This window comes from Carlito syrichta, unplaced genomic scaffold (genome assembly GCF_000164805.1).
Source record: "Carlito syrichta isolate Samal-C Ts95f unplaced genomic scaffold, Tarsius_syrichta-2.0.1 Scaffold308082, whole genome shotgun sequence".
NCBI lineage: Eukaryota > Metazoa > Chordata > Mammalia > Primates > Tarsiidae > Carlito > Carlito syrichta.
In genome coordinates, this window is record NW_007252178.1 from 726,167 (window position 1) to 740,215 (window position 14,049).

Genomic DNA, 14,049 nt, shown 5'->3' on the forward strand with positions numbered 1-14,049 from the left:
TTTTTGAGTTGGAGTCTCACTCAGTCGCCCAGACTGGAGTGCAGTGGCCACTCCTGGTCATTGCAGCCTCGACCTGCTGGGTCCCAGCGATCCTTCTGCCTCAGCCTTCCAAGTAGCTGAAACTACAGGCGTGCACTACCACGCCTGGCTAATTTTTTGATTTATTGTAGAGATGAGGTCTCGCCAAGTTGCCCGGGCGGGTCTCGAACCCGCAGGCTAAGGCAATTCACTCACCTCGACCTCCCAAAGCGCGGGATTACAGGCTGAGCCACCGAGCCCAGCCTGATATTCTTCTTGTCCATCATTTTTTAGCTCATTCATTCATTCTGCAGATATCTATAAAGCTGATATTTGATGCTGGAGACATAGAGATAAACTGTTAAGATGTACCAGGAGAGATCACCACAGTGACCATTAACCTCTTTTTTTTTCAGGCCTTACCAATGAATTGAGTGAGGAAGAGACAGCAATTAGATATCAGATTTGTTGATAAACACTCATGGTATTGAAAAGGATACCTGTGGATACCATTGATTCATTAACAAAGACAATAAGTAGTTGCTCGTCCTTAATGCCTTTTATTTTGGTGCCATGATTGTGGAACTTAAAAAAGAAAAATCCATCCCGTCGTCTTACTTCAGTGAAATTTCTCCTGCTTTGGGGGGCGCTCTTAGTAAAATCAACCCACCATTCTCTCCTCAATGTCAGGCAGTCTTAGCTGCAAAAGAATAGCACCCCAGGAGCTACTCCATACAATTTGGAGACTTCCCATTTGGGAAAGCCTTTTCTTGTAACTTCAAAGAGATTTGCAAAAGACTTTGCTTTCGCCCCAATGGTTGACAAAGTATAGATAAATTTGGTGAGAAGGCATTGGAAAATCAACAGCAGCATGATTATTAAAAATGTGTAGCCGTTTCCCCTCTATCCTATTGGAGGAAAAAGTTTTTCAGTCCTTTTGGCAAGAAAACCTGCCCCGTTTGTTTCTGCCCACCCCGTCCCCCACATGATCACATGTTTTGACTAACTTGCTTGACACATTGTTTATTTAAAGCTGTGGATTAAATGCCACCCACTAATGTGATTTGCTTGGACTTCGCTTTGCCAGAGGCCGACTCTGTCAGATGCTGGTGAAAATAGTTTCCTGTTGGCCAACCCAGCCCTTCAATTAGCTAACCAGCAAATTTAGCCTGATTGCTGTATTAATTTGACTTCCTGTTTCAATGGGGAAAAAAGCAACTTTGTCACACAGCTGTGTGCCTCTTGATCTCTCTCCCCTCAAGGGCAGGCTGCAAAGAGAAAGCAGTGATCCCAAGCCTCACCTTTCCTATCTCTCTTCGATTGGCTTCCTGCAGATGCTAGAGAAAGTGAGAAGGATGTTGCTTCAACAAACTCAGTACTAATTGATTTCAAGATGAATTGCTGCTTAATAGTTTAGTTGGTTAGTTAATTATTTTACTGGCTTTAAAGATGCCTAAGTTCTAAATTAAAGTGCCTACTCCTGAGGAACAGGACAGCTACTAGCGCCCTGTGTCTGAGTCTCAGGAATGGGGACATCACCCACTTAGCACCTGTGCTGAACTGTAGGGTCAGGCGTTATATAATGAGGTATTTTAGGGGCTAACACCAAGGCCCTCTGCTCTCATTTTGGATTATGACAGATTCTCAGGGTGCTTGAAGCTGCTTGAGCATCACAACCCCCTGCCATTCTGTCCCCATTTCATTAGAAGCTACAAACCTGAGCAAGCCAGTGGCAGTGCTGAGAGAAACTCCCTTCCCAGCTGCTTCAGAGCCATCTGTTTGGCTCTCAGGGCACATCTGAAAATTCACCATTTTCATCATAGCCCTTCCTCAGGTTCTCTGGGCCCTGCCTGGACACTGCCAGCCACAAGCTTGCCTGCTTAAGGTGAGCACTCACACTGCCGCCCTACTCTGATCAAGCATCTGGGAGCACTAATCTTGATTACTGGGTGTGGGCTACTTTGGAAGACATTGGCTGCCCTTGCTAAAGCAGGTCACTAAACAGTGCCTGATCCAGATAGGCAGACGTCTTCAATGTGGTGGCTGTGGCGTGGCTGCCTCAATGAGAGGCAACCCAGGGAAAGTGGTCTGGCCCTGAGTGGTAGGTGGCATCTAAGGGCCCTGCCCAAACAGGTTGAGAGAGGGTACAGTCCCCAGACCTCCAACCCCCTGTCCCCAATGAGAACACTGATCCTTTCCTTGCAGAAGATAGCATGTGAAGAATGAGCTTTAGGAGAACCGCAGGCAGTCACAAGCGAAGAACTCAGCTTCTCGGGTGACATCTGGAAGATGCACTGGGAGGTTCTGAGGGAAGGGTGCAGGCTTCTTCTCCTTTTTCCCTGACACCGCAGTCACCCTACCCTCCTACCTTCTTAGGCTGCCTCATTTAGACCAGTGGTCCTCAACCCCAGCTGTTCCTCAACCTCAGCTGTTCCTCAACCCCATCTGCACATTTGCATCCCTCGGAAGCTTTGTAAAACATGGCCCGTGCCTGGAACCCATTCTAGAATCAGAATCTCTGGTGGTGAGACCCGGCAAAAGTACATTGTAAATTTTGTTGTATGGTGAGGATTGAGAACTACTGATTTTAGAGGCCCTTTCTTTATTTTAATTGTTTGACGAGTAGTCAGTCATAAATTAAACAAATATTTTCTCAGTCACTACAACGTGACTGGACTGCACGGTCTCTAGGACAAAGGAGCAAGGAGGACACAGACCACTACCTTATGATACAGTCAGTGCTATGGTGGGAGAATGGGGCACAAACCCCAACTTTGGACAGCAGGTCAGGAAGAAGTGTCAAGGGTAGTGACATTGACCTGATGAATGAGCAGGTCTAGAAGGAAGGTATTAGTGGTAGGTGGGAGGAAAAGCCAGAGTGAAGACACAGGAGCAAAGCTCAAGGCGTTGAGAGGATCTTGGTGTGTGAGGTTGTGAGGTGCAAGAGCTGGACCAAGTAAAAATATATCTACCAGAGGAGGTGGTTGGTCAGCAACACATTGGAGAGGCTGGTGGTCTTCACCCCAAAGACGGTGCTGAACCTCTGTAGGGTTTAATCAGGTGAATGATATGATCAGCTTTGCATTTTGGAAGCAAGCTGGCTGCTGTGAGGAGGGGCTAGAAGGGGCAGAGTTGAAGTCAGAAGGCTGTTGGGTAAACCAGGAAGGTGATGGGGCAAGGGCCCAGCAAGGGATTAGTGAGAACCAAAGGAAGAGATATATACCAGGCAGAGTCAACATCCCACTCTCCTCAAAGCTGTGATTCTGGAGCAAAATTCCTGATTTTCACGAGCTCGCAGGTTCCCAAGCCCAAGTAGTTTCATTATGTTCCCTAGTTTGCTGCCACTCACTAAAGACAACCTTAGAGTTGTGTTACGTTCCCAAGTCCAGGTATACGGCGCCCAGAGAACAGGCCTTGGGTTGTCAATGGTTTGCATTCCAGAATAACTTGGGAAGAGTAGAACCAGTGGAGAGTTTCAGCCTACAGCAAGCCATTCTTTTTTTTCAGCTCATGGCACTTTTCTTGGCTTTTGATGTGATGGACCACAAGTCTCGCATTTGTCGGGTTGTGAAATGCCATCTTACAGAAGGAGAGTTACAAGGACTTCAGCGTCCATGTCAAGCACAGCGCTGACTTTTGGCTTTGAATTAGGCCTCATCACCCCTTCAGGTAGATGCGCACAGGAGCTTAGAGTGCAGAGACCCTTAGGGGCATACTGGAGAAATAGAGTCAGGAGAAAGTAAACGGTTTGCTGAGTCTTCTTATTACTGGATGCCAAGATTAGCCCACACATTCTTTCTAAAATGGAGAAGAACTTTTCTGCATTTATTAATGAACATAATGTTTCAAATTCATCTGGTATAATTGAGGATACATAATGAAATTGAGAGGGGCCAAAAGTTGCACACTGGCTGCGCTGACTCTCTGTGATTTCAGAGCAGTTACTCTTTGTTTTCATTAAACCTGGCCCCACAGAGCCCTGGGCCAGCAGGCCATTCACCAGGGACTGCAGTGGGGGAACTAGGACTAGAGGTGGGGTAGGAGGGAGCAAGGACAGGCCAAGGAACCCTCCAAGCTCTGAAACCATTCAAGGTAAGCATTGAGAATACCATTTAAACAAAACAATTCTCTTTAATCTGTCGGAACCAATTCTGCTCAATTCGACCTGAATATAAACCTCCATGTGTTAGAAACACAAGAGCCATCTTGTGAGGATATACAAGTTGTTTGCAAGCTGCCAGGAGAATATTTTCTTTGAATCAGATGTCTAGGACTGTGATTCAGAGGGAATCTCATAATATATTGGCCTCAACTCTCTGCATTTCAGTCCTGGCTAATGATTGTCATCTCCACTTTATAGATAAGAAAACTGAGGCTCAGAGAAGCTAAGACATTTTCCCAGTTAGTGAGTGATGGAGCCAGACTTTGAAATGAGTACTGCCTAACTGTAAAACTAGGTGTTGTTTTTTTCCTCTATGCTATTGCCTGGCAAACTACTGCTACAAGCCAAATCAAGCCCAATGCCTTTTTTTATAAATAAAATTTTATTGGAGCATAGCCATGCCCATTTATTTACATAGTGTATGTGGCTACAGTCATGCTGCCATGACAGAAATGAGTAGTTGCAACAGATACCATATGATTCACAAAAATGAAAATATCTATTATCTGCCACTTAACCCCTGCTCTAAGCCCCACTGCCCAGAATAAATTTAGAAAACTCAAATGTTGTTTCATGGGCCAGAGAGCACCTTAATTTCTTTCTCTTTCATTTTAATACACTTGGCACCACTCAGCAAGATGTTCTATAGGCGCGGCCCGGCTTACGCTGTCCACTCCCCAGCCCCAACAAAACCACAAAATATAACCATCTTGAGATTCCAGAAGATGTCCTAATTTTATAGACCTCTTTGGGGAGGTAGGGACAGGGAGGAATCAATCATTGTCCATGCCAGGTAAGTCACCAGTTTTTACTATAACATCTCTTCTTTTTTCTGGGTAAGTCTATTTCTCCAGATTCTACCCTTAGTATGTAGCCCCAAGGTGATCTCTGGCCTCTAGGAAATTATCCTTCCCACACATGAGCCTTCAGGGTCTTCTTTCCCTCAGACCCCTCTCTGGGCAGAGTTTCTGCAATTTTGGAGCCGTTGTGAGCCTTCAGGCTTTTTGTTTTGTGTAAGGAACGTTCCAGGGAAGAAAAATGGTCCAACAATGAAAACTCTCTCCTATATGAGTCATTTGTAAGCTGAACTGTGCTGGCATCTGTCTTCCCCAAGACAGCCTTTTCTCTTCATTATGACGATAAATCAGTTTAACGGGCACCACCAGTTGGGGGTAAATTTTACTTTTTTTGGAAGTACTGACCACCCATTAGTGGCAGTATCCAGTAGCACACACCATGGTGGTTTCTCCAGAAACCCTGCACTTGGATGTAGGTCAGTCCCCTCTCCAGCTCAGCCTTACAAGGGAGCCCCAAAGACCAATGGCCTCTGGAACCCTAAGACAGCACTTCACAACCACAGGATTTATTCTTTAGACTTTGCAAAATATTGTGCTTTAAAAACCTTATAACAGTCTTATAATTATGTTAGGGACTTAGTTGTTGTGTAAATCCACAGGTGAAAAGTAGGAGCCTAAGGTGTGTTTAACACTGAACATGCCAATCATTATTCCAGTCTGGAAGACACTGTGTTGAGTACCATGAGGCATGATATAAGGAAACAAGCACTTCCTTTCCTCCAAGGATTTACAATCTAGATGGTACAAAAGGTACACCAATAGCTAACCTAAGGCAAGAATCACCAGAAGATGTAGATGCCATACTGAAGGCTCAGAAGAAGAGCTCAATGTTTGCTGAAATCAGTGGTTCTCATATTTGGGCATCAGAATCAGCAGGAGGATGTTCAGATTGCTGGGTGCCTCTCTTAGAGTTTCTGACTCAGTAGGTCTGGAGTGGGCCCGAGAAGTTGCATTTCTAGCAAGTTCCCAGGTGATACACCTGTGGTCTAGCAACATCCTGTGCAAGACATTTTTATAAGCGAAACCTCTGCCATAAGTAATTTCCTTCTGGATAGATGAAAGAACTGATATGTGTTGAGTGTCTAGTATGTTCCATTCAGTGTATTGGGTACTTTGCATATAAGTTCTTGTTTAGATGTCACAACAACTCTGTGAATTCCATATTATTACTAGCACTTTACCACGAGCAAACTAAGGCTTGGGAAGGAAAACTCACATTTACTAGATATCCACAATGTACCATAAGGGATGCTAAGCATATCTGACAACTCTATGAATTCTAAATTAATAGTACTCCCAGTTTGCAGGTGGTGAAAATGAGTCTTAGAGGGATTGAGTGTTTGAGGAAGGCCTCAGGTCTAGGAAACATACAACCCAGATTCAAAGCCCTGCATGTTGGGTTTGTAGGGCTGGAAAGCCATGATGAAACCGGTACCTGTCTGTTCACGGAAACTTTGTAATGTAGACTCCAAAGCATATTTTCTTTAATGCCTGAAACATGCACTCCCTACCTCCCTGCCTTTGCTCCTGCTGGTCCCTCTGCCTAGAATTCTCTTCCCTTCTTCTGCACTCAAGTAACTCCCATCCATCTTTCATATCTCAGCAAAAAATTTTGCCTCGGCCATGCAGACTTCTTTAATATCTCTCCTTACTGCAGCTACAGCAAGAATGACTACTTTATATACCCCAACATATTGCATATTATTGAATCCTCTACACACCCCAGGATCTTCTGGTAACTATCCTTAGTTACAGGGAAAAAAAATCCAAATTTTTTATTTTAGCTATCAAAGCTGCCTCCCATCTTTCCCAGCCTGCCTTTCAACGAGAACTTGCAGCTCCACCAGGTTTCTCCAACTAAATGAGCCTACTGTGTACTCTTCCCCACCCACAGCTGTGCTTTCCTCTTACCTCCAAGCCTTTGCTCATGCTGTTGCTCCCACCAAGAGTAGCCCCACCCTTGCTCCGCCGCGTCTCTGTATTTGGCCTCTCTGCAAGCCCCAAAGTCCTGGTGATGTGCCCTCAGCCTGCCAGCACTTGAGAGAAATTCTGAAGGATTTGAGGAATGAGTTCCTAGGTCCCTGCACCCCTGTGGCATCGTGTTCTCCCTTGGGTGAGACACGAATGTAAGTGTCTCATCCACTTTCACAGGCCAGAAGCTCATTCGACATAAGGTCTCCAGTGACTGTGCCTTGCACTGAGTAGGAGTTTAAAAACACTAGGTGTGGTGGCTCACTCCTATAATCCCAACACTTTGGAAGGCTGAGGTGAGTAGACTGCTCGAGGCCAGGAGTTTGAGACCAGTCTGAGCAATGTAGTGAGGCCCTGTCTCAAAATAAATAAAAAATAAATGAAAGACTGGTTGAAAATGTTTGTTGAAGGACTGGTTGAAGGTTGGGGGTATAAAGTCAGGATTGGAGACATGATTAAATCTACATGGAGGCTCAGTAGATCTTGGAATAGAATACAGGAGCACATTTAAATGAACAACCAGGGCAGCCAGGAGCATGACTAGACTACTTTGCCAACATGCTTGATTTAATTTAGGAGCCCCTGCACTTACACCTTTGACCCAGTCTTCCAAGGAGCCCAAAGGTTTCCTCCATTTGAAGTACAAAAGTCTTGTGGGACTCCCACTTTTTAAAAGGTATAACATTATTACAGAGAATATGTGCCAAGAAGATACCAGAAACACACCGCCAGCATGGACCAGACATTGCTTGAATGATGGGTCAATACCTACAATGAATGCAGATTCTAAGAGCATGTTTCTTTAATGTCAGTGGCAAGCACGTACTGTAGCTAAAAAGTTTACCTTTATTGATGTTCTGATGCCTCTGCAACACCGTCTGCAGGTTTTTCAAATGGCAAATGGTCTGATATTTTCAAAAGGGTACATAGTTAAGGATGGTGGTGTGAATGTCTTGATTTAAAGTGCACATGTAGAACACTGGTAGAGACTTAAAACCATACATTCTACCTGCTATGCAAAGGCACATATGAATACTTGACTTACATAACTATTTTGTCTTCTTAAAACATTCAGTGACATCCTTCACTGAGTTTATTTTCCTGGATATGCAGAATGACCATAGAACTTCTAGGCCAGGAGTAGTGACTGACACTTATAACCCCAGCCCTTGGGGAGACCAAGTGGAAGGATCACTTGAGGACAGGAGTTCAAGGCTACAGAGAGCTATGACTGTGCCACTGCACTCCTGCAGCAGAATAAGACCCTGTCTCTAAAAACTAAAATAAAATAATAAAATAAGAGCTTCTCAGGGCCAGTGCCAAATGAAACTGTGAAGTAAAGTAAACAAAGCTAGTCTTTGATGTCATCACTTACCTCCTGTCCCCTGGGCCCAGGAGCCTGAATGGCCTCATCTTATTTCTCCCTATCAACCGAGTCTTAGGAAAGGTTCTGTGGTTTCTTCAAACTGAAATATAAGTTATTTGGGGAGAATTTAGAGGATTGTTCTGCATATGTACTCTTGCATCTAGCAGAGATCAAAGTCTTAAGCTAAAGGAATGAAGCTCTCAAACAGTAGCTTTTAAGCATAAGATATAAGTAAGAGTTGAAGATTTCCCCACAGTCTATAAGAGACTATCATCACTTCCATGCAAAGGTGCAACCATGGGCCTATGAATGAAGGTGATTTTCAAAGATCATTTCTTATTGAAGTACCTTTGTTGTTTCTATTCTGCTTTCCTCTCCTACTTTTTCACCATCTGGCCAGCCTCAGCCCTACAAACTGGTACTTCTCTTGGACTTCACTGCATGTATTTGTTGTGACTCTTTGGTTGCAAGCAACAAGAACCATTCAAACCATCTTAAGGAAAAAAAAAGACTCATGTAGCCAAACCACCAAATGTAAGGATTGTGCTGACTTTGCAGTTGAATAGGGCTTAATCATTAACACTTTCCACACACACGTTTCTTTCTTCTTCTCTCTGATTCTGTTGGCATTGGCCTCATTACCTTCCACTTCCCAGATATCAAAGGACATTAGTTGTACAGTTCTCAAAAGAACTCCAAAATGCAAGCTTCAGCTCTACCTCAAGTCAAGTCAGGGAAGTCTGGGGAAGGATTGGGTAGCTCAGATCACATGACTACTTACTAGACCGACCACTGGATATAGGCAGGTGTGGTGTGAAAATTGTCATCTATGTGATAGCCTCTTAAGAAACACAGGTTGTGAGGTAACATTTCTTTCTTCATCTACAAAATGAGTGGGTAGAGATAGCTCTAAAAGTCTTACCTTTAACCTGAGTCTACTGAAAAAATCACTTCTTCATGTTTGGTATTCTGATTGCTGTATCTTTGTCTCCAGTCATTTTCCTACCTCCCACCAGAAGGCCAGATATCATTGGGAGACTAATGATCTCTTTGGCTTAATTCTAAGTCTGTCTAAATAGGCAAGGAGGCAGCCCCTGTGGCGCCCCTCATACGAGACAGTAAAGTGCCCTAGTTCAGCTTTGATCTAATTTAACCATCATTTGTGCTGCATGACAAAAGATGGTCACAATTTCAAACTTTGCCAAGCATCCCAAATTTAGCATTTTGCCTGAGTTAAAAAAAGAAGCAGATCCAGTAGAAGGTCAACTAGAAATTTTCCTGTGTGCCATTATGCTGGGGGCATGAAAGGATGCTTATGCAATTGGTTACATTTCAGATGCAGCCCAGGTTCAAAATGGCTAATATGCAATGGTGTTCTAGGTTATTCATCTATTTCCATCCCACTGACCAAACCCATATGAAATGAATTCAGTGAAATACTTCCCCACCTGCCAAAAAAGCCCATGGGTCTGTCTTCTCTATCTTTTCCACACCTTTGTGGTAGTAATCTTTGGTCATATCCACCTCTCTTATGAGACCCTTAGTTCATAGAAGACAAGAATTACATCTTATTCTTGTTTATTCCACCTTAAGTCTATGCTGTATCCATCATACGAGGCTACTTGGAATTCTAGAATCCAACTACATATGTGTGATCTTGGGCAGGTCATCAATCCTTTCTCACACTGTTTTCTTACCTTTAAAATAGTAGCAATAACACCTCCTCTACTGTACTGGAGGAAAGATGAAATGAGGTGATGAACAGTAAAGTGTCTGACATAGAACAGAATGTATAGCAGAGGCATATCTGTGGATTTGTCTTATTGTTAAGTTCCCAAATGACACCAAGAATGATGACTTGAATGGCAGTATAAGTAGAGTGTTTACAATCCTGGGATCGAATCCAAGCTCAGCCACATACCAACCAACTGTATGATTTTGAAGTTTCTCAGTGTTTCAAAACCTCAGTTTCTTCATATGTAAAGTAGAGATGATGTTAATATCTACCTCACAGATTTAACTGGATAAAGAGAGGGAGTATATATATACTTATTGTGTGTGTATGTGTGTGTGTGTGTGTGTGTTTGTGTGTGTATGTATGTATAGCACCTACCATAGTATCTAGCACGTACTAGATACCTGATCAATGGTAATACTTGTTCTCATCTGTAATGGAGGGTGAAAAAGGAAGCAGCAAGTTTACAGCAAGTCCCTTGGATGCATTGTGTGTTCTCTGGTCTTTTCCTGCGTTACACATTCTGATGAAGATGAACCCACATTAATAGAGGCAGTGGTTAATTGCCTCCTTGTGGGCTAGACCTGTCCTGAGGCAGCAAATTACCATATTTTTTTTCTTTTCTTGAGACTTCCAATGGGATATGTCTGTTCTAATTTAATAAACCTTTTTTAGTGCCTGGCTCAAAGAGGCAATACCACATGTACATTTCCAAATGCATAATTTGTATGAACACTCAGGCCCTTACTACATGGGGAAAGCAGTGTGGGGTGGAGTATCTGTTCATATTCATTTGAACTTGTGCCAGCCGAACTTCCACAGTTAATTGTATCTCAGCTATTTTCTCCTGGAAAAAATATTACTATGCAGGCTTCTAATTGTTGCTTGGCCTTCATTCATTCCTGACTCTTGAGTTGGCATTGTTTACAGCGTTGAGTCAGCAGCAGTCATAATATGTTAAGCAAATGGAGCACACCTCCCACCCCAAGCATCCCTCCCCAATTCCAAGTTAATCAACCCATTTCCTTTCTTGTGGTTCCAACAATACAAGAGAAAATGGAAGATGTGCATAACGGAAGTTTATCTCTTTGGAAAAGCATTCTCAAGGTTCACATTGAGACCAGGGAGGATCAGACGGCAAGTAGCCATTAACTCTGGGAGACTCTATGAATGGGAAAGGTCAGCCCCCAGGAAAATGATGGTCTTCCTTCCATTTACAGGTAATGCAGGTGGTGAAGGAACAGGTTATGAGAGCGCTTACAACCAAGCCTAGCTCCCTGGACCAGTTCAAGAGCAAATTGCAGAACCTGAGCTACACCGAGATCCTGAAAATCCGCCAGTCTGAGAGGATGAACCAGGAAGACTTCCAGTCTCGCCCGATTTTGTAAGTTACCCTATACTGGCCTCTATCCCTGCAAAGTTTCTCATCCATCATTTCTGGAGTGATCACCTGTCACAAAGCTGGGCTGTGTTGTGAGCTCATTAGGGAAGGCCAACAGAAGACATTCCAGGGGAACTCAATTTAGTTAGAGGCGTCTCGGCAGCTCCTTAAGGCAAAGCTTGGCAAGGTGGGCTTAATGGAGTGGGTCCAGGTGCTGGCAAACTAGATCTAAACCAGGAACTGGCCCAGTAACTGACAAGTCCTCCAGGGATTTCTAGCTAAAATGTTTTGGGCCTTTTCCAACACTTGGAATAATTTTCTTTCTTTTTCTTGTTTTTTTTGTTTTTTGGGTTTTTTTTGCTGATGAAACTGGATCCTATGTACGTGACCTTTAAGTGGCAAGATCTTCTGATTCAGTCTGAGTGAGGCCCACCCAGAATTAAAGCAATATGAAAACTGAAGTAGTATGAGTATGAGTAAGTGGGAGTGGAAGCTTGAGAGGCAGATTCACTTTCTCCCTGTCTGGTTGGCACTGGTTGGCATCAGAGTGTGTTGTATGGCCCCTGTGACTATGAACCTCCAGTGAAGGGGAAGCAGGCCTCCTGCTTTTTACAGGTTTTAGCATCAAGTGCCACTTACAACTGTTGCAAAATTTCATGTACTCTACCTTTAAAATGGTCTGACCCTCAAACATGAGGACTGTTTTTCTTGCTTCATCTTTTCTTAGAACTGACCTGTTTATCTTACCTTTTTCTTTTCCATGAGCTAGATCAGTTTTGTTACCCTTATATTTTAAAGGGAAGAAGGTAGGAAAAAGGGTGTAGGAAAGGTGTTTGACATTTATTCTCATTCTGTCCCCAAAAGACTGGACAGAGCTTCTGAACTCCCCCCGAACTCTCACTGTTTCTGATTCTTTCTTTTTCTGTTTCTTGTGCTCAAATATTTGACCTTAATTTTTATGCCTGGCAATTTGCAAAGCACCCCTTGTGCTATTCCCTTTCTTCACATCCCTGGGAGACAGGCAAGTCTTATTTCCATTCAAAGGCTAGGATGTAGTCTGGAGGAGTAATGATGTTGCTAAGAAGTGGGGGAGCTGGGACTTGAATTTGAGTTTGCTGATCCCTTAGTGAATATTTTGTTCATCCCACCAGAGCTCCTTTGCCATGGGAGAGACCAAACATAGTTTAAAAAGTGCACAGGTCTGAAAAGACAGTAGTCAAGCTCTAACATTTACTGTGTGTTTGTTTTCAAATCTTAAGAAGCACTATTAGAAACTGCAGAGGAGAACTGCAGACTTTAGTTGGCATGAAGTTAATCAGGAGTGGAGGGAAAAGGCTTTCAAGGAGCTTTGGCCTATATCATTGCAAAACCTAAGTCATACCCACATGAGCACCAGCCAGCCCTCACAAGTGGCACCACTGGGGTTTTGCATGGGTCCTCAGCCAGAAACACTGAGAAGAAAGCACTTTGGATAAGTGACAGGCTCCTTGGAGATGCAATTTCTCACCTACAAAGAGGGACAGGGGCGCCTTACCCGATCCCAGGACCTGCAGTACTGACACGCTGGAGTTCATAACATCTGTTTCAGCAGATGTGTAAACGCAAGGGTACTTTATTACGCTTTTGGCAATAATTCTTAAAACCTAACAGAGACTTAAGGAAGCACTTCAGTTAAGACCAAGTGATTCTAAATTAATGTTTGACCTTGACTTTGTTCCAAGTAAGAGCGTTAACTGCATGTCAAGTGTGAACATTTTGCTCCTGCCTTGGCTTTCTATTTTCACTTCCTAAGTAAGGGTTTGCTTGTGACATTCTGAAATTTCCTTTCCCTTTATTAGAAGAAATTCTTATCTTTACCTCTCCTATGTAAGAAGAAGCAACATAAATAAAAATAAGACCTCCTGTATGAATATAGCTTTTGTATCATCCCTCAGTCACAGACTGAGAAACACCATGGCTCACTGGAGTTCTTAGTATATATAGTTGCAGTAGAGTCACAAAGAGTTGTTTAAAGGTACAGCATTTAAGTGGGAAAGCCAGGGACTAGTATGATCAATCATCCCAGTCTCTGAAGCCAGCAGGTGGGAGCTGGGATACATTTTTATCTGTTAGAGTGATCTATTCTTCTGTGATCCATTTTGTTTATTAGAGTGATGGACTAGACAGGAGCTAAACGCTGCCAAAATGGCTCCCATGATAAACCCAAATTACCTGCAAGAAAAGGATAGATCATGTTTGTTTTCATTCACTCATTCATTTAAGACAACTACATACCAGGCCCTGCCCAAGGTGCTAGGGGCAGGAAGAGACCCAGAGACACTTGGCCTCCCACTGTCCTAAGCTTTGTTTATTTTATTTACTAATTTATTTTGAGTTGGAGTCTCACTCTATCACACAGGCTGGAGTACAGTGCAGTGGCACACTCACGGGCACCCCAGCATCGACCTGCTGGACTCCAGCAATCCTTCCACTTCAGCCTTCCAAGTAGCTGGAACTACAGGTGGATGCTACCACACCCAGCAAATTTTTTTTTTTAATTTTATAGACAAAGTCTTGCCA

At 43.5% G+C, this 14,049-nt stretch overlaps 1 protein-coding gene across 3 annotated transcripts in view; it reads left to right on the forward strand.

Annotated features, from left to right (window-relative positions):
• Positions 1 to 14,049, forward strand: part of LOC103267245 (engulfment and cell motility protein 1-like) — a 162,101-nt gene that overhangs the window by 108,937 nt on the left and 39,115 nt on the right. For 2 of the 3 annotated variants that reach the window (XM_008064843.1, XM_008064844.2), the window contains exon 2: positions 11,330 to 11,493. In XM_008064843.1, coding sequence (XP_008063034.1) covers positions 11,330 to 11,493 — 164 coding nt within the window. The remainder of the gene's footprint in view (positions 1 to 11,329; positions 11,494 to 14,049) is intronic. The other variant, XM_021715939.1, reaches the window with a different exon arrangement.